The following is a 20,376-nucleotide window of genomic DNA, read 5'->3' on the forward strand; positions in this document are numbered from 1 at the left end:
CTGCAGAGGTTAATTTTGATTTTTAATATAAAAAATCCATTATTATTATTATTTTCATTATTAATAATGCATGGCACTTGTTCAAATCTAACGAGTAGCAAGATTTGAACTCCTTAGTTCCTGATCTTTTACTCCTGCTGCTATCAATACAAAGAGCCGAGCAGGCAATGCTTCAAGTTCATTCAGAAAGTTCGACTTGTCACGGCGAGGATAAACCGTTTGGTCCAGTATTATTATACACTCACTAGTTTCTGCATGTGTGCATGTACATGAATTTTTTACAGGAATTGTTTGGCCTACGGTCCTAGTAGTATACAACAGACACAAATCAGAGAAATGTGATACAGTAAATAAGTATCTAGCCATACAGGTGACTTCTACTTGCACAAATCTCGCTGCCAATAATGCTTTTCAGTGATTCTGAAATGTTGGTACTTCAATTTGTAAATGCCCACCGCGAATTGCAATCACGGCCGTAAATCCCAATCCACCCAAATTGGCCTGCCCGGTTTCAATTTGCGAGCTGCAAATCTCAGCTCGCACGACGCGGTGTAATCGTCGTATCCATGGATTGTGTGCCTCCAGGTTTCAGTAGTTCAGTCTCCAGATGTGCTGTACAAAGAGAGTTATTACCTATGAGAAAACCACAAGTTCAGTGTCTTCGCTTCATCACCCTTACACAAACGGGTCTGGTCCATCATCTCCTTGCTTCCGCTGGAGGCTCCACCGTTTCCTCGCCGTCGGCGGTTTCCAGGAGACAATATTTCACACCGTCTTCAGATTCATTTTTGGTGTTCAAATTAGGCATGGAATTCTCCGGAGTCGTTTTTATCACCCGTACCTCCGGGCGACTGCTTAGACCTAGCGATTGCTCCCGGGGAATCATTCCGGAACCGTTCCCATTGGACTCAACCAAGTCCGATACTCTAACCTGCAACAGGTATTTTATTCAGGTCATATGGGGAAATCAAGTACCATGAAAGAAGAACTACTCCCTCCATTCCAAAATACTTGTCGTGGTTTTAGTTCAAATTAGTACTAATCTGTAGGGAGTGTAAGATTAGAGTCAGTTCTGAGCACTAATGATTTTATGAACCTGAAGTGACTCCATGGTAGTAGTTTCACGATCCTCGACGTTGTTGAGTGCCTCCTGAGCTTGTAACTCCATCGAGTCCCTCACAAGCTTACTCAAGAAAGATACATCATCAGACATGACACCCAGCCCTTTCATAAGCATCGAGCCTAGTTGCAAGCTAGTCTGCAGGAAGGGATCAACAAAAGAAAAGAGTTGATGCAAATTTTTGTTTCATATATCAATACATAAAGAGCTTCTCAGTCGATGCAAACTTTTTTCTATATTTTATTTTTTTATTGCGATGAAAACTTATTTCTATATTACCTCGGCATTTTCTAGAACAACATCGGTCGCACCTGCTTTCCTTAGATCCAACAAATGAGACATGTCTTGAGCCCTAACATACACGGGAACCTGCGAAAGCAAAAGGTATTATCAAAGTGTTCGTTCATTCACAATGCATTTATAACAAGTACTATGTGCTAACTTGATAAATACATCATGAGAAATGGATCATATATTTTACCGCAGGAAAAGCTTGTCGCAATCTGTCGACAGACTCGACAGTTTCTTCCTTCCCGGTATACATGATCATGACAGCTTTAGGAGATGATATGCCAGCAGATTGCATAACGGCAGGGCGCGAACCATCTCCATATAGCACTGGGAATCCTGATTTTCTAGCCGACTGGTAAGGAATGAAGGCAGATGCTTTAGTTTAACATATGTATGAAGACTGCATCAGCTGTTATACCAAATATTCTCTTAATGCCAACCTTTACAACAGCAGGATTTAGATCAAATGCGACATACGGCCATCCTTCTGTATCTCGCTCGAGCCCGAAAGATAATGGTGCAGCCAAAAACTTTGCAAGGACCTGTAAGAATATTACGAAGCATATGATATAACAGTTCAGCTGGCCAGCTTTGACAACAAAGGAAAATATGATGTAATATACCTGTCCCATCTCTCCAAAGCCAAGAATGACAATAGGTTCAGTCGCGCCATAATTTGCCTCCTCAGCTGGTTTCTGTAAAAGATTGCCTTAAGAATTCACGAAAATAGGCAACAACCATGACCGCTGTGAGTGTATAAGACATGGCAGTCACGTACTACTTCTTTTGTTTCAGATCTCTCATCAATGATTCCTGCTGCTTTTCTTCCAAGGTCATTCAGTAACGGGGTTAATGCCATCGACAGCACAACGACGATAATGAGCAGCTTATTCAGCTCAAGCGGTAGGACGCCAAGCCTGTTTCAATCAAGGTACCAAGGGCTGAAAACAAGATGTCTGAGAAGACAAGAACAATATAATGGAAGACTTGTAATAAAAACTGACCTGTTTGCCAAAGAAAATACCACGAACCCAAACTCCCCTCCTTGAGAAAGCAGCAATCCTATCCTTACACTTTCTTGAAAAGTTAGTCCGACTCTGGTTGCTAATGCAGTAGTTATCAATGTCTTGATTGCAATAAGGCCAGCCAACAGCGATAGCACATTAGGCCACTCACGGATGAGAAGCTGCAAAATATCAGGAAAAAAATGCAAGGCGCGTTACTAGATCCTGCAGTAATATTCCACTGAAGAAGATAAAACAATGTGGCAATGTTACTTTCTAAGCTGCTTAAGAAGAACATGTTGCAGCAATAGCCTGAATGTGGCAACTTAGGTCTCTCCTAGACGTACTGCTCAGTTAGATACATGAGACATGAGCTAATGTTCACCAGTACAGATCATGGCAATGTTGTTTAACCTGCATGTCGATGGAAGTTCCCGTAGTCACAAAGAACAATCCAAGCAGCAATCCTCTGAACGGCCTTATGTCAGCTTCTATTTGTGTGCGGAAATTTGTTTCTGCAAGGAGGGCCCCAGCCAGAAAAGCCCCTAGCTACATAGGACACGAGTTCAACAATCAGCAAATAATGATGACTAGAAGAGCATAATTTGTATTTGGCTTGAGCATTTAAAACTATGTGGGCGGTTTAGTGGCTTACTGTATCACTAAAGCCCAACCACTGTGTGAGAAGAGAAGTTCCTGAAACTGTGAGAAGACAGAGGGCAACAAATGCTTCTGAGCTCCTCGACTCTGCGACAAACTGCAGGAAAGCTTAACCAATATTCATTGCATAGAAATTAACGTGCGAGCTTGTATTCAGAAAAATCATAAAGTAAAAGACCTCAAAGATGCGCCTGATGAGATATTTCCCTCCAAGTGAAAGTATGCCAAGTCCACCCAGTGCTTTTAAGCTTTCAGCTAGTAGCATAGGCCACACACTTTGCTCCACAACATTCTGCGATAAAATGCATAACAAATACTGATGATAGCCTAGTTTATAAAGCGGAAACTCATATGTTGCGAAGGCAGAGCTGCATTTTCATGCTTAGACACCAATACAGTAGTTCACTAGGTAGGGGAACATAACAAGAATAAATATTTGCAAACCATTTTCCAATACTATCTGGCTACTCGCTCACTAAGGCAAATTTCATGCGGTGAACATCTTCCAAGTTATTACACAGAATCCTTAAGTCTTCTTATTTAGATTATGATGTGATGAGAAAGCCTATCAGGTTGATATTTTTCGAACAACTTTCATGCAGGCTAATATCTCAAGTGCTAACCTTTTGCGTACCTGACTCTCTAGAACAGGGAGTATGACCAAGAGAGGAACAACGGCGATATCCTGTGTATCGGCAGAATACATACTGGAATTAATACACCGTACACTCTTTGGGGAAAAAATCTTTAAAATGGACCATTAGGAGAAAAGGAATGGGAAAGAGGGCTTCGGTTAATCACCTGGAGGAGGAGGATTCCCAGTGTGGCCGAACCAAATCTTGTTGCAAGCTCACCTTTCTCAGCGAGAAGCTGCATACAAAATCCACAAGCACTGCATGTTGTTATCTTGTGCAGATGCAAAAAAAGAGGGAGGGGCATATTTTGTGTACTAAGAAATTTAGGTGTGCTATTGTAGCAGAGGCAATTGCAATGTACCCAATTTGGATAAGCTCTCATTGAAAGGTTCATACTTGAAAAAAAGAGTTTAATGACATAAAAAAAATCAGAAAACAGCTGATACATTGCTAGCCAGTAAGCCAGTGAGTACAATTAGTGTATACCTGAAGAACAAAAGCAGATGAAGATAAGGAGAGAGCAGCTCCAATCACTATTGCTTCATCGACACTCCTGATATTCACCTGCATATGTAGATCCAAATTAAACGTAATTATTAAATAGAATAAACAGCTGAGTTAGCATTGATAAGCCGGACAATTTTAGCAATACACATATCAAGAAAAAAAAATCGAGATCACAAACTGAAGAATAGTTTGTGTTATTGGTAAATATTTCAACAATGCATACTTCACGCCCCCGAGAGTATAAGCAATCAGAATAAGAGAGTGAGAAACCATTGTTGAAATGTACTCCCTCCGGTCCTTTTTAGTTCGCATATAAGATTTGTCTAAAGTCAACCCTCGTAAAGTTTGACCAACTTTATAGAAAAAAATACCAACATTCACAATATGAAATCAATATCAGTAGATGTGTCATGACTTAAATTTTCATATTGTATAAGTTTAGCATGATAGATGTTGATATTTTTCCATATAAATATGGTCAAACTTTATGAAGTTTGACTTCAGACAATTCTTATATGCAGAGTAAAAAGGACCGGAGGGAGTAAAACAGAAATGAGATGACACGAAAGATTCTTTGACCCAAGCTGTAAAGGAAAACAAGCTATATGCATGTGTGGAAATACAGGTAACATAACTTTTTTGTGATTTAAGAGTACTCCTTAGTCCTTACCAGGTCAGGTCTTGAATTAAAGAGGAACTGCAGGATTCTTGTTCCAATGGCACCATTAGGGGGAAGCTCAAATGCCGCGAAGGCCAGCGTTGACAGAAGAACCTTGAGAATGTATCAAAAGGCACAAGATCAGTTCCCATGGAGCGTTCCGAAATTATGTATGCAAGTCAATGAACAAAGCCAAGGAATGCCCTGGTGCCAAGAAAAATGCAGTGCACACCTGAGGCAAGCCGATCCCAAAGGCGAACTTGGCGAGGGCTTTGAGGCGGGAGAGGGAGAGCTCCAGCCCCATCTCGAACAGCTGCAGTCCAGAGGCGGAGCGGCAAATCAATAACGAATCATCTGAATTCCTGATGAGGCCGAACTGGTGAGAAGAAGTACCAGGAAGAGGATCCCCCACTCGGAGAGGAGCTTGACGTCGGTGAGGTTCCTGATGAGGCCGAACTGGTTGAGGACGACGCCGGCGCAGAAGAAGCCGAGGATCTGCGGAAGGAATCAACACAACACGGGAAGGTAATGTCAGGAAGGCGGGGCCGAGCGGAGGCGGCGGGGAGCTAGCGGAGGCAGGCGCGGAGCGAGACATCACCGGGCTAGCCTTGACGACGCGGAAGGCGGGGACGACGAGGACGGTGACGCCGAGGAAGGTGAGGGTGTCGAAGCCCAGGTCGTTGATCACCTCCACGGCGCTGGCGATCTCCACGCCCACCCCCGCGCGCACCCGGAACGCCCGCCGCCCCCTCCTCGTCGTCGTCCTGACCGTCGTCGTCCTCGCCGCCGCCTCCCCGAGCCCCAGGCGCGGCAGGGACGGCGCCCTGCTCCTCCGGCGCGGCTGGAGCGCGCAGGCGGCGACAGACGTGGACGCGGCCGTCACCCGGGACCGGGAGGAGGACGCGCAGCGGCAGCAAGCGGGGAAGCACCCCGCCACCGCCGCCGCCGCCATGGCGCCAGAGCAGTCCGCTGCAGTGCGAGGCGAGACGCGTGCCGTCCGGTGGGTGTGCGCGCGCGCGCGGGAACTCGATCGGGAGTCGATCGGGAGCTATCCGTTGGGAAGAAGATAAGGAGGCGTTTGAGGCGGAGCGGAGCGCCGCGCGGGGTCTCCTCCGCCTCTCGCTGTCGCGGTCTGCTTCCCGCGGCCACGCTCTCTCTCTCGCCGGTGGACCGACTTCCTCCTCCCGCCTCGCCAGCCACAAACATCTTACCACAAGCTACTGCTTGGCTTGGTAATTTGATGGGTGGATTACCGCCCTAGCTACAAGCATGTTAATCCAACACCTGCATTACAAGAAAACCATCGAAAGAATGTGAAAATACAATCCGGTCCACCCCTCCCCGTCGCACACGTACCGATGGCGAGCGGATGCCGCCGTCGCTGGAGTTCCGTGTCGTCGACGGAGCAAGAAAGTGGAATCCATGCAGGGGGGCCGAGAAGTGGGGGCGATGCCGATGCTGAAGGATCCACGGCGTGGAAAAGAAAAGGGCGTTGGGTCGATCAGACCTAGACGTCTGCCCGAGTCAGCGGAATAGTCAAATCGGCGCCATTGCTGCCGAAGCACCACCGGCCCAACAAAGACGCAATGACTACTGCTCCGTCTCCAGAGGAAAAGGCAAACATGTCCCTCCAAAAATAGCTGTTAGACCTGACGGTAGTGCACACGATCGAAGCTAGAGAAGAAGAAGTTGAAAGAGATCTTATTAAGCACCACCGTCAAAAGGACCGAAGTGACGGGCAGTGAAAGACCTACATGTCCACCCGATCTCGTCGCTAAAGACAACAACGCATGCACCGCCTAGGACTAAGAAGCAAGTGGGGGAACTAATTTTGAACACCGCCACTAGAAGGGCCGGAGCAACGGACAAGTGGTACCTACCTAATGCCCCAAGATGGAATAAACTACAACTCCCAGTAGTAGATCGTGACCTCACTGCACACCCCACCAATGGAGCCGGTAGAGCAATCCGAGGAGGAAAAGGACGACAATCTACCAACAGAGGATGGGTGCTGGCGTGGGAACCCTAGATCGAGGCAAATTTTCACGAGAGAGGGCTAGGAGTCGTGCGGTGTGATATGTACACTATTTTATGTCTGTGTGTTGTCTCGTTGAATGCTAGCACATTATATAAAGGCAGCTTAAAATGATGTGGTCAAGTGGAGGGGCGGGATTCTACCTTATGGATGCACTTGACCAAGGGTCAATTTTGTTCTCTCTCCTCACCTTATCTCTTCTTTACATCAAAAATTATCATACGCGGAATCAATTGGCAACTAAAAACAAAACCCAACGCAGCCCCTCTCAACCCTAGTTGCTACTACCAAGTTTCTCCCCCACGCTACCGCATCGTCCCCATCCTCTTCCCCATCTAGCGTCCTCGTCGGGAAAGAGGAGTGGAGACCCGTTCGTCAATTCCAGGTTTTCCTCCTTGGGTTTTGTTCCGCCGGCGACATCGATGAAGTGGTGGTCATGATGGCGTGTTGGAATGAGGTCTCTACTTACCTTGACGACGTCCAGTCTGGCGCAAGGGAAGGGCCTATGAGAATTTATGTCCTCATATTGTTGTGCATCATTTCCCCAGTGGTATTTTCTTGTTGATGATAATGGAGTTAGTGAGGACTAATTCGGTTATCAAGTTATCTGAGGACATTGGTTGCTAAGTAGTTATTGAGGAGATGGATGGCCTCCTAATTGAAAAAAGGAAAATGTGTCGATTCTTCGAAGACTCCGAAGGTTTTTCGATTTTATTTGAGACTTAGGAAAGACGCGTTATCAAGAGGGGTCGCTTCTTGAATTTATGATGGAACTCATGTTGGTACATTTCTATATCCACGTTTGATTGCCACCAAGATAGCCAAAACTCATATTTTTCAATATCCACCATATATTCTCCGTGAAAGCCAAATTGTCAAGAGGGGTCCGACGTCACCCGCGACCGCAAGGACGACGCGTAGCAGCAGCCGTCGGGAAGCACCATGCCACCGCCGCCGCCATGGCGCCGCAACAGTTGGTTGCAGTGCCGGAAGGAAGGAGGAGAGGCATGTGTCGTCCATTGGTTGTGTGCGGGGACTTGGGAGTCCGGAGCTATCCGTTGGGAGGAAGATAAGGAGCGAGGGAGGAGAGGTGTTTGAGGCAGAGCGGAGCGCCGCGCAAGGTCTCCTCCGCCTCTCATGGGCTCTCCTTCACCTCTCGCTATCACGCCTTCCGTGGCCACACTCTCTCCCTCTCGCCGGTAGATTGTCTTCCTTCTCCCGCTTCGCCAGCCACTCAAATCTTACCACAAGACGACTCATAGTGACTGCTTGCTTGGCTTGGTAATTTGAGTGGATTACCACGTCTTCTTTTCCGGGGTAAAAGGGAGCTTTATTCCACAACTAGATGGTTACAATCCGCTAACACAAGATTGAGAATAAGAGGAGCCTCGCTGCAACCAACAAGCGGTGTTGCGAACACTTCACAAGCACAGTCTTTGTATAGCATACAAAAAGCCCAGTCTTTGTATTTTTAGACGAAATTGCTTTTTTTTTAGAATAGACGAAACTGCATATTGATTGAATACCAAAATTATAACAAAATCAGAGGAAGTAGAATGAAAATACAATCCAGTCCACGAGGAGTCAATGGCACGTAGATGTTGCTGTTACTGAAGTCCAATGTCGGAACAAGAAAGTAGCATCCACAAGCATCAAATCAGTATTACTAGATTTATCATAAAATGTCCTATTGTGTGTATGTTTATTCATATATGTGGGACGACATCGTTGCACATAATTAAACTAATGATTAAATTACCTTGTAGGGAACTATGTCAATGTCCTAAAGTACATATAATCTGGATCAAGAAAATAGTTTGTCATTTACATAAAAAAAACACCACAATCAATTTATATATATATTCTTTGCTAATTGTAAATAATTATTTGGATTTGTTAGATACTCATTGCAATAATTTTACAATATGTATCTTTTGAAACTAAGTAATCAAGTACTCCCTCCGTCCCAAAATAAGTATCTTGAGCTTAGTATAAATTTGTACTAGAGCTAATACAAAATAGTTGAGACACTTATTTTGAGACGGAGGGAGTACGTATAGAGATTGTTTGGGAAAATTGCTCACTCGTGCCCTTGCAAAACCTAAAGCACCACTCTCTTTCTTTTTCAGTGAAAAACGACCTTTATTGGTTAACTCTGACTAGTAGATAGGTGAGGGGTTTAGCCCTTGCAAGGACGACACTTCATCTTCGAGTCGGTCTTCCAGGCTCCAATACACCAAAAATTTGCATGTTGGGATGGATTAGACAGAGTTTCGACATAAATTCCTCTAGTTCGTTCTAGAAACCTTAATGTAACTTTCAATATATTTGGCATGCTTTGTGTTTCTAGCGAATCTTTATAACATATCTACGTCATTTTCAAAATAAAAAGAAAAGAGTTAACTTGTAGAGTTCTCACATGTTTGCTAATTCAGTAAAAAATGTAAATCTGCATAGGTTCAGATTTTTCCAATGATATTTTGCCACAATATACAGTACTGCACATAAACAGAATCTCCATGGCAAGGTTTGGTTTTGATATCTACTAACATCGTTCACTGACAAATATAAATACTTCTACAGTGCCAAAGTTGTTTCCTATCAGAACTGTCCAGGGTTAAAAAGAACCGGTAAAACTGCATCCACCAAAATAAACACAACAAAGATGTAAAAACTGGGCAGCTCCTACAATAAATTAAATTAAATCACCAAAATTGTGCTCACCACCACCAAAAACCTTTAAACAGAAAAAGAATGGTATTGTACACAAGCAGCAGAGACAGAAATTACAGTGAGAGGGGGCACTGTGATTACACAAACAGGTGACTATTTTACAAGGGCTGGCACTGGCAGACAGGCCCCCATCAAATAAGTTTACTCCTCCTTTGGCCACTCCATTACTTTGCAACATGTTGGGAAAAAGAAACTAGACACAGGAAAAGAATACCTAGTACAGTAACACTATCATCCCCTTCTGCTCCCCCCTCCAATCTGTCGACAAAACAACATACACCCCATCTATCTGCCGGCTGGCATCTGCGCATATGTACAGGTGAAGCCTAGCAGGCAGGATCTATCGGTAAGCCGACGGCCGGCTCCTCTACTTGTCATGTTTAGGGAAAAGCTTGGAGAGCTCTGTCCGCGGTGACCGGCAAAACTTCTCCGCCTTTGCCCTCAGATCGCTAAGCTTAGATGATCCCCGCAAAAGATTTCCTGTTGCCATTGCTGTGGGATAGCATGTCACCTGGGCATATGAGATCATCCGCCTGTGGGCAGAATGGATAGATATAGCCAGGACCCACTGACGGAGACTTAGAACAGATACGCTTCAGCACGCCGCAAAGCCGCTATATCCACGCAAGAGGGCCTGCTCGGTCATTGCTAGCTGCTTGAGGGCGGCCCCTGGTCGGAGTTGGTGGCCTGTTGGCATTTAGTTCCTGGTTTTAACACAAGATGGGAGTTAGAAGTGGGCAAACAACGTTATGACCTCGTGCAAATACATCAGTGTCTTTCAATAAAGCAGCCCACCTGCATCCATGTGTCCTCAATATGATGCTCCGGGGATGTCTCAGGAGATGTAATGGCAGGTGGCAACGGATGAATGAGTTTTGGGACAACCACAAGGTCCCTTCCCAGAACTAAGATTGCGCCTGCGTTGTTTGCCGTACCTGTGCATATAATGTATGAGCAAATGGGGCCAGTCCAACTGCAAGGGATGACAAGAGTAAATTATGCAAGAATAACATGTCCATACCACAGTAGTTTGTTGCCGAGAAGAGGGTGATCAAGTGACCTTGGGCGAAACGCTCAAAGCCATCCATCACACACTCGTGTGCTCGCACAATTAACTGTAGGTCATTGTTGTTGCAGAACTCCATAACACGGTCAGGCTGTGGTAACAGTGCATGTTAGTTTTCATAGGCCACAGGAACCAACATGGAGAAAAGATCTAATCAAAACACAGATGGTGCTTACCCCAAAGGTGACAAGACCTGGGCCCCGAGCATTTGGTCTGAGTCCTTCAACACTGTCATTCTCAGTTGGATCCGACCTTTATAACAATAAAAAATTATTGAATGAGGATCTTTCAATAATAGTGTGATAAAAAAAGAGCAGTTAAATTGCTAACCATAAAAGATCCATTAGAACAACTGAGCCTGCTTCCATGGTTATCGGTCTTTGAAGATTTTCAATTTGCTCTATGTGGTTAATGGAACGCCCAATACCACCATGCATGCAGATTATTTTCTTCTCTATTAGGGCAGCCAAAGGAAGCCAATTAAATAACCTATTAACACGATGCCAGGTCCAGATTCCATCCCGCTCACCCTAATTTTTAAACCAGAGAACAGTGATTTAGGCACGCAATAAAAGCGTAGCGACATCAGACATGTAATATGAAAAGATGAACCATTACCATTCGCTCTATGCACTCTATCCGGAACCCAAACAGCGCATTGATATCTGCTGCCTCATGATTCCCTCGAATCAAATGTACATTTTGAGGATATTCAACCTGAATTGCACAGTGAGCTTGGCATCACAATTCAAAAAAAATAAACCTAATGGTACGCTCTCACAGCATGATAGTTACTACCTTCAGTGCAAGGAGAAGAGTAATAGTCTCCAAACTATGTTGACCACGATCAACATAGTCTCCCAAGAAGAGATAATCAATGTAACTGTAATTTAAAAAAAATACATGTGAGATCATCAACATAGTCTCTGACAAGATAGTAACAAACCCTCAAAATAGGAGAAGGTGAAAAAAAAGACACTCACGCAATATCTCCTGCTGTTGAGGGAGCACCATACTCGTCGAATAAGCGCATTAGGTCACCAAATTGACCATGCAAATCACCAAATATCTTAATGGGAGCTTTAAGCTTTATGACACTTGGTTCACTTGAAAATATCCTTTCGGCACTATCACATAGATCTGCAATCTCATTACAGTCCAAGAAGAATTGCCTTCGTACAGGGGGCTTCCAACCACGGGGTTTCAAGAGAGAGGCAATTACCTGGTAAATGACCCAAGAGTAGAATTTTAAGGCAAATTAGAAATCTCCCTCTAAGTAAGTTTCATCTATATACCCGCATCTCACACAAAAATGGAGGGTGTACTATATAACCTTTTATCATACAGATTCTTCAAATCTACAATAAAGTACTTCTATCATGTCTTGTTTTTCACAGATAACTTGGTTTCTGCAGAGTAGAATACCTTTTTGGGCACACTATTAATAGACATTTGCCGATCCAGTAATTTTCTAGCTGCAGTTGCATTCTCAGGAGTGCCATAGATAACCCTTCTTCCTTCATTTTCAAACTGATCAATTGACAGCTGCCTAACCATGCCACCTAAGGCACCTCCTGTTTCTGCTGCTACCACAACCTACAAAAAGAAAAATGTTGTCAAGCATGCCACCGAGCAACTTGAGCTAAACTGTTCAGAGGACAACCTCTAAGATATACTCCCTCCGTCCCATAATATAAGATCATTTTTCAAGCTATGTTAGCTTGAGAAACGATCTTATACTGTGGGACAGAGGGAGTAATATATTGCTGTCAGTTGAAGGATAATCCACCAAGAAAATAAATAAACAGAAGGACATGGAATTAATAAGGATACAAAGCTCAGATTAATTGTATTTTTTACTCACTGCTCTATGGTGTAACCGAACCCCAGGAGGTGGTGTTGAATTGTTTGCAAGAGCAACATCTGGTTTGATAAGGCTTGAATTTAGCTTCCCGCTTTGTGTGGCGTCTGGAGAGTCAGGTGAATGCTCCATCTCACCATTAACTTGCCTGGCCTTTACAGCAGCCAAAGTAGCACTGATTGCCTCAGCCTCTGCAGCAGATGCTTCAACCAAATAATCAACACCTTTGCTCGATCTCCTAAACACACACACCAAAAAAAAGAAAGATTTGAAACGCACGTCTCAATATAGCTCAAATTTAATATGAACAGAAGACCCATGCAAAGAAAGATGGACAGCACAAGTCTAGAACAGAAATGATGCAAACCTCTGTCCCTGGATCACTGCATTCTCAGGGCTGATATCAGTATACACATCCCCATTAACAGGAGGTGCAACTGGGGTTCCAAGAACCACAGCTCCATCAGCAGTTGTTTCTGTAGTCGTTTGCCCTGTTTGTTCATCATTGTAAGCAAATCTGCCAGGTGTTCCTCCAGCTTGCATATTAGCGGCAGCTGCAGCTGCATGGTTAGCTGCACTTGTTGTTTCAGCAGCAGCAAGATCTTCTGCAGCAAGAAGGTCGTCTAGCAACACACCTGTGGTACAATTACATATGAATTCTTGCATCAACAGAAAGAAAACAAATGAACACCTATGTACTTTGAAACTGGAGGAAATGTTAAAGAAATGAAAAAAAAACATTCTTCCCAGCTACTCCACAAACAAAATCAACAAAGTAAACAGACAACAAAGATAAATTATAAGATAGCTACACTGTGCTTTATTGAAATGCACTGTGCAAGGAATAGCAATTATGTGTGTGGTCACTTCTGAGCAGGATTTGAAACCAATCCTGGACACAGTTCAAAGACTTGCTTGTACCAGCTTCCAAATTCCAATCAGTCAGAAGCAGCACTTCCACTGACCTCTAAACAGGTAACCAACACAGATTTATGGAATTGGATTTTCTAGATTTCTATGAATGAGAAAAACAGACTTGTTGAAATAATGCTTCCAAATGTTGCCAAAATTGGTGAGATTTGGCCATAATAAGGTGTACGGGTTCGAATTGGGGGTCTTCTGACTCTGCTAACTCAGATGTCAAATTTCAAGAAGAAACATGGGTGCCAAAGTTAACACTTCACTGCGGTAATTTACATTGAGAACAGGAGGCTTTAATCATATTAATGAACTAGGGATTATTTAAGTTTGAATATTGAACCCCTTGCACACCTTTTTTGAGAGAAAAAAGAATATGTAAGCATAGTCAAAATCTAATTATGTGCTGATTGCCTAATACTGGATGTTCCTACTGTTTTCCTAACAAAGAAAAGGCTTAGAAGGAATATCATCACCAGCATACAAGTAAAGATGCCTCAATGGACGAACACTGGAATGACAACATTTTGTGAATAGCGCAATCATATGGCTGAATTGTTTATAACATCAACCAACCATGCGACTTTGCTATCCCACAGGAAGATGCCAATATCCAAGCTTCATGCACAAGAGCACTACCAAGTACTAACATCATTTAACAAAACACAGCAAATCACTGAGAAAAAAAATCACATGTTCTCGGAGAGGTTATCGACCATTCTGTACTAAATCTGAGTAAGAATTTGTAAACAAGCAAAACCATTTCGAATGAATGTCTCATTTTAACTGATCAGCATCTCATATATATCAGTGATCAGTTGCTTCAGTTAATCTGGATAAACTAGCAATATAGCTCCCCATAAACAGAATTTACACTTAGCAAACAGGAAGCAGAACAGGTAAATTGCATATAACTAACTAAACTACAAATTCGTAAGAAATGGCCACCCATGTGAAGTAAGTTCAAACATCTAAAGCAGGAATGGTAATTTTAGCATGCTGCCCTTTGTAAATTTGCAACCACTGGTTTAGCAAACATTTTGATTCAATAGGACAATTCCGCATTCCACCGTAGGAACAGAACTTGCAGGACAACAGAGGAAAATTCATGTATGTCGGGAGTAAGGAGAGGCTTAGAAACTGAGGTGTTTACCTCCCCGTAAACCTCCATAAATGAATATCATATCACCAACCGCAGCAGCTGCATGCCTGCACCTTCGTGTAAGCTCTCCAGAAGCCTCACCACCCGCTGCATCTGCACTATATCTTCCTGTCCTTGGAGTTGTAACTACTGATTTTGTGTCACACCAAACTCCAGCAGCAGTGTCCAACACTAAGAATGACAGAATGGCACAACAAATAAGGATTGGAAATAGTAATGCATTTGAACATCAACCAAGTGGTCAATGCTGAAAATATCAAGTATTTGAACATAACATCTATCTACTTCTATAAAAGGGATATATGTGCTGCACATATAACCAGTAACAGCATGCATCTTTCCATGTTTAGTAAATAGTGAAAACCATTGAGTTCACTCCAAAACAAAACCATTGAGCAAAAAAAAAGGCCGTATGTATCAACACTCAACAGGGAGGCGAAATGAAGTTCAGCATAGTCAAATATATAATCTAAGAAACTAATTCATTTAAAATTATCTTCCTGCACATTACAGCCAACTAAGATCCATTTCTTTTAGTTACCAACGGAAGAAAGATTTAGTACAAAGCTGTACTAAATCAAGACAATTAAAATGGACCGGAGGGAGTAATAAATAAAATGGTAATAACTTCATAGTTCTAAAAATAGAACCTGCCACACTAGAGGAGTCTTCTACCATGCGACCGCCTCCAAGAGCCCCTCCTGAGACATGAAGTCGTGCATTGACAAAAACCTAAAGCATGAAAATGAAATAGCAATATTGCATTGCACCAACAATAAAGTGAGAACAATCTCAAAATTAAACAAACAAATCAAACCAGCAGGAAAAGAATGGCAACTTACAGCTGCATGTTGATATCTGGGTGATGGAGAGACACCAGGGGCAATTGCCCACTCCCAGCGCCCATCCCTATGCTTTGCGAGACCGTACACACTTGACAGAGGCTGATGATTTTAGCCAAAAAAAAAAGCATATTGTTAGCTGTGAAGAGTACGCTGGAGCACAAATTTAGAAGACATTAATAACAGAAATCGCTGCCTCTAAAAACTAACAGTAAAATACTGTAATCCCAAAAGGACCCTGAAAAGGTTGTTTCAGATTCTGATCCAAAATTGTTTAAAGGGCATGATTTAACAAGTGAACTGACTAAAATGTGCACACTCAAAAATCATGATGGACTCACTGATCCTATGCTGCAAAGAAGTACATGCATGTAAAAGAATGACCGCCGGTGACTCTGTACAAGCATGAGTGCTTCTGACTATCACTTGTACGAGAAAAGTGCATGAGCCCTTGTTGTGACTTATGGCAGCTTTGAACCTAAAAACTACGAGCAGTGAAATAGATACCATATATTCCTATTACAAGAAAATTAACAAAATGGTCAAATAACTAAATATACCCAATCAGTAATTCATAAATTGCGCTCCATACTCTTGAAGAACTTACTGCCAAGTAGTATGTCACTTACCACACTATTAGTGTCCCTCCCACCACAGAGCAAAAGAAGACCATCAGAGCGGGCACTTGCAGTTGCATACCTGAGCAACAACATTATACAAGACTACAGTCAGCATAAGGATAAAAAAACTAGAGTCAACTCTGCTTTCAGCAACATACGAAAATATCTTGCGGCTACTCAAATGTGAGGTTTCATTGCAGCAAATAACTAGTAACTCTGAAGTACAGTAGATAGCAAAAGGTTCTATTTAGATTTGTGATGTTTCTCATAAAAGACGACTTAACAAACCTGAAAACACTTTTGGCTGGCGAGTGCTTTGGAAAATAGCAATAGCAATGAGTTATATATGACAAAGATTTTCCATATTTACCAGAGCAAAATAAAGCGCTGCACTGCAAACCTAAGTGTAATGGGACTGCTGAGAGCCTTGTAGTTATAATTAATAAAGGCAAGGTAGCAATGCACAAAAAAAGCTAACTCATCATCACCACTAACAGCAGCTTGCTAATAATTACTGCAGGATTCCAAGACAATGCCACCATAGAAAAGTTTCTCTCTCATTAATCTAACTACAGTCAAAAGGAGAAGGCTTTCACTTACATGCATGGAGGCGGTCCTTCGCCTTCTGGTTCAAGTTTCCTCCATTCATATGGCTTTGCTGCAGTATCAAGGGCCCAAACGTCTGCCAGGGGACGCTTTCCTGAAATAAGTATGTATTGTTAGCATTAGCATGAATGCTAACAATTAGGATGGAACAATCTGCAAGAAGCTACGATTCTAGGCCATATAAGCACATAAGAAAATTGTCTACCATCATTTCCGCCAATGGTCAACAAGAATCGCTGCCCAACCAAGGCCATGACATGTCCGTATCGTGGACCAGGACCAGGCCCTTGAACCACGACTCTGCATAGAAGGCTTAGAACCCTCAGCACAGATGGTAGCAAAAGTATTTTTCTGAAATGAAATTATAGTGAAGTGAAAAACACCTGTGCCATCGCGGACGTTGTTGTGTAAGATCCAAAACATGAAGGTCCTCTGCAGATAAACCAGCAGGGCCTATACCACCCTGCATGGCAGAAAACAATGAGAAAGGAAAATTATAATTAGTTTTATATTAGCACTGACCTGACAAAAAATGATGCACCTAATAATGTAAAGCAAAAAGAAAGCAGAAATGTAAAGTACCTGAATGACCACCATGGTTCCAACAGCAGTTGCTACATGTGCAGCTCTTGGTGAAGGGGGTTCACCAAGTGGAGTAAGCCTAACAACATTGTGTTGTGGTATATCAGAATTAATAACTATAAAGCCAGAAAAGGCTGTGGGATCTATAAAAAGAACTTAGGAAAAGGAGTAATACACAGCACCGAAGCACCAAACTGAAAAATAGAAAACAGTACCTGGTCCATTTATTTGATAACACATCATAACAGTGAACATCCGCGGTGGCACCAGCAAGACCTGCCATCAAGGAGATCATTAAGCAAATCAATTGTATGTACAACCAGTCAGACATGTTCAAGTAAAGGAATTAAATAAACCAAGTTTCCTTCCAACCAGCTAAGATCCTCCAACACCTCTAAGTATGGGTTTTGAGCAATTTATTTGATCCTTTGTTAGACCTCCATAAAGTACGGACACATAAAAGTTCAAATCAACATTTCCAGATTGAGACCATAGTGTACTATTTCTAACACGTTAAAACAATTCTAACGGGACAACACGACTAGGGCAGGCATCACAGAGACTGAGATCTCGTGAGTGGAATTTAATTGTACTCACATTCGGAGTACTAAGTTTGGCACCTCAACCGATATAAGAGCACTATATTTAGCCATCCAATTAAAAGCGTGAGCACAGAATCACACGGCAATATAGCGCCTTAATTTCCAACTCGTTATTACTTCCGAAACAAGGTAGCACCTCAAATTCTCACAGCATCATTAATTAACCGAATCCCGCCTAAACCCGGAAGAGCACCAAGCAGCCAACACTCTAAATTCCACCTCTTAATGAGACACTGGACCACTAAATTCACAATCCATCCTACATAGTTTCTATCCCCAACAAAACATCCCCTCCCAAAATTGATTTATTTTTCCCTCTCTCAAAGCAAGATTACCAACTAAACCATTCACTACTGTTCAAATTACCTTCAGACTATGTTACACCTCAAACAATATAAGAGACCTATATTTAGCCTTCCAATTAAGGTGAGCAGAGTTACACGGCGAATAACGCCTCAATGTCCAACTCATTTTAGTATCCAAAAAACAAGGTAGCGCCTCAAATTCTCACAGCATCATTAATTAACCCAATCCCGCCTAAACCCGCACGAGCGCGAGGCAATACTCTGAACTTCACCTCTTAATGAGAAACTGGAAGACTAAATTCGCAGTCGGTCTATCCCCAGTAAAACATTCCCCTCAAAATCGTGTTTTCCCTCCCTCCCAGTCCAAAAGCAAGATCGCCAACTACATCAGTGCCTACTGTTCAATCTCCCTTCAAGCTATGGCTCTCGGACGGACAACACAAGCTAGAAAGCAGGAGCCTACAGCACCCAACAAACCCATTTGAAACAAGGAAAAAAGCTCAGGTAGAAGGGGCCGTACGGATCCCGGCGCTCCCAGCCGACGAGGGTGGAGTGGCGTTGTTGCCCTCGAGCGCGGTGGCGCCGCCGAAGAGGATCAGCCGCTGGCCTATGTAGCCCGGCGAGCCCTCCTCCCCGACGGCAGGCACGGCCGTGAGCGTGTGCCCGCAGCGGCACCCCGGCCCGTCCTCCTTCTTGTCCATCAACGCGTCCACCACCGTGTACCCGGGGGCCGGCCTCGGCCCCGCCACCGCCGCGGGAGGAGCCGCCGCCCCCGTGGCAGGCTCGGGTGGCGGCGACACGGAGGGGGTCTCGGTCCCGCTGACGGGGACGCTCACGGTGCCGCCGGCCTGCGCCGCCGCGGCGGCGTCCGAGTCGGAGTCCGACTCCGTGGCCATCCGCGCGTCCACGTCCATGGCCGCCGCCGTCGCACCTAGCTACTAGGGTTTCCGCGAGCTCGAGATCCCCCGCGCGGTCACGGAAACTAAGACAGCCGCCTTTAGGGGAGCTCACCGGTCCCCGGCGGCCTCCATCGCCTGAACCCTAGGCTCCGCCGGCGGCCACGCGAGGAGATGGGATCGCGGGGAGGTGTGGGAGTGGGAGGGAGGCGAGCGCGCGAGAGCCCCTGGGGATTTGGGAATTCGCGCGGGCGGCGAGGGAGGAGGCGGGGGGCGGGCGGGCGCGGGATAACGGCGGAGCTCGGGGACCGGGGCGGAAGATGTCTGTCGCGGAGGGAGGGAGGGAGTGACGGAGACGGCGGAGAGGAGAGGAGCGACGTGGGTGGGAGAAAGCGAGGATTTTTTCTGTATTTGTATTCGAAAAATGCGATCTTTTTTTAGGAGGAAAAGAAATGCGTTTTGATTTGGTTTTGACGCTGCTGGCTCCGTTTTAAATGAGGCTCTTTAAGAGGACTTAATTCCTGCCTGTTTTGGCCAGAATATGGCATGTGGGCATTTCTTCAAACCATGGATCTTGAAATTTAGATGGCACGACAACGATTTGTTTTGGGATTGCATTCGTGACATTGGGTACGACTTCTGCGATGCGCATCACCGCGCTCATGTTTGCCTATAGAAAGCATGGAGTAAGTATGTAGTAGTGGAGCTTTGAAAAATGATGAAGTCAACTATAAACGCTTTGCATAGCTTGGATGTAAATGAGATTCAAGAATAACTAGAAGGATCGGGCGCGCTTTGCTGCGCGATTGGTGTTGTTGGGATTGCAATAAAAAAAAATTGGTTTGGCGTGTGGGGGAGATGTTGAAGTGTGTTTTCTTTTTTTTTTATAACGTGGTATTTTGATGGGCTCTTTCTAGGAGTATAATTATGTATTATCTGCAAATTAACCCACACGTATGCTGGAAAGTTTCTTATAGTGGTGACTACATGTATTATATTTGTGCTACGGTGCCACATGTTGGCGTTCATTTATTTATTTCAGCTGCTGAGAGGGTGGGAGGCTGATGTATTTTTATAAGCTGGTTGTTCTTGATTGATTTGAGAATCACTAATTAGTCAAAATGGTGAACCAAATTCAAAATTGAACACCTCACTTGAATGAGAGAGCTCCTTGTGGAATTGTTGACCACATGAAAAATTAGGAACTCAATCCAAAATCATATTTGGTGTCACAGTGTTGCATGTTGGCATTTCTTTTGTTAGGCGATTATAG

At 43.9% G+C, this 20,376-nt stretch overlaps 1 protein-coding gene and 1 pseudogene across 1 annotated transcript; both read right to left on the reverse strand.

Annotated features, from left to right (window-relative positions):
- Nucleotides 1-196: 196 nt before the first annotated feature.
- LOC123110231 (K(+) efflux antiporter 3, chloroplastic-like) lies at nucleotides 197-6,049 on the reverse strand (annotated as a pseudogene).
- A 3,575-nt stretch (nucleotides 6,050-9,624) lies between these two features.
- On the reverse strand, nucleotides 9,625-19,356 carry LOC123110232 (serine/threonine-protein phosphatase BSL2 homolog). Its single transcript, XM_044530710.1, has 21 exons — nucleotides 18,728-19,356; nucleotides 17,516-17,576; nucleotides 17,301-17,379; nucleotides 17,102-17,181; nucleotides 16,924-17,018; nucleotides 16,713-16,812; nucleotides 16,122-16,191; nucleotides 15,493-15,594; nucleotides 15,301-15,382; nucleotides 14,642-14,821; nucleotides 12,938-13,205; nucleotides 12,574-12,808; nucleotides 12,135-12,305; nucleotides 11,693-11,931; nucleotides 11,508-11,592; nucleotides 11,328-11,426; nucleotides 11,040-11,239; nucleotides 10,886-10,961; nucleotides 10,665-10,800; nucleotides 10,439-10,578; nucleotides 9,625-10,347 (listed from the first exon to the last, which is right to left on the reverse strand). Exons 1-21 carry the CDS (start codon nucleotides 19,119-19,121, stop codon nucleotides 10,258-10,260), a joined length of 2,982 nt encoding a protein of 993 aa, XP_044386645.1. The 5' UTR covers nucleotides 19,122-19,356; the 3' UTR covers nucleotides 9,625-10,257.
- Between the last annotated feature and the right edge of the window lie 1,020 nt (nucleotides 19,357-20,376).

The sequence above is a fragment of the Triticum aestivum genome, chromosome 5B, assembly GCF_018294505.1.
Source record: "Triticum aestivum cultivar Chinese Spring chromosome 5B, IWGSC CS RefSeq v2.1, whole genome shotgun sequence".
Lineage (NCBI taxonomy): Eukaryota > Viridiplantae > Streptophyta > Magnoliopsida > Poales > Poaceae > Triticum > Triticum aestivum.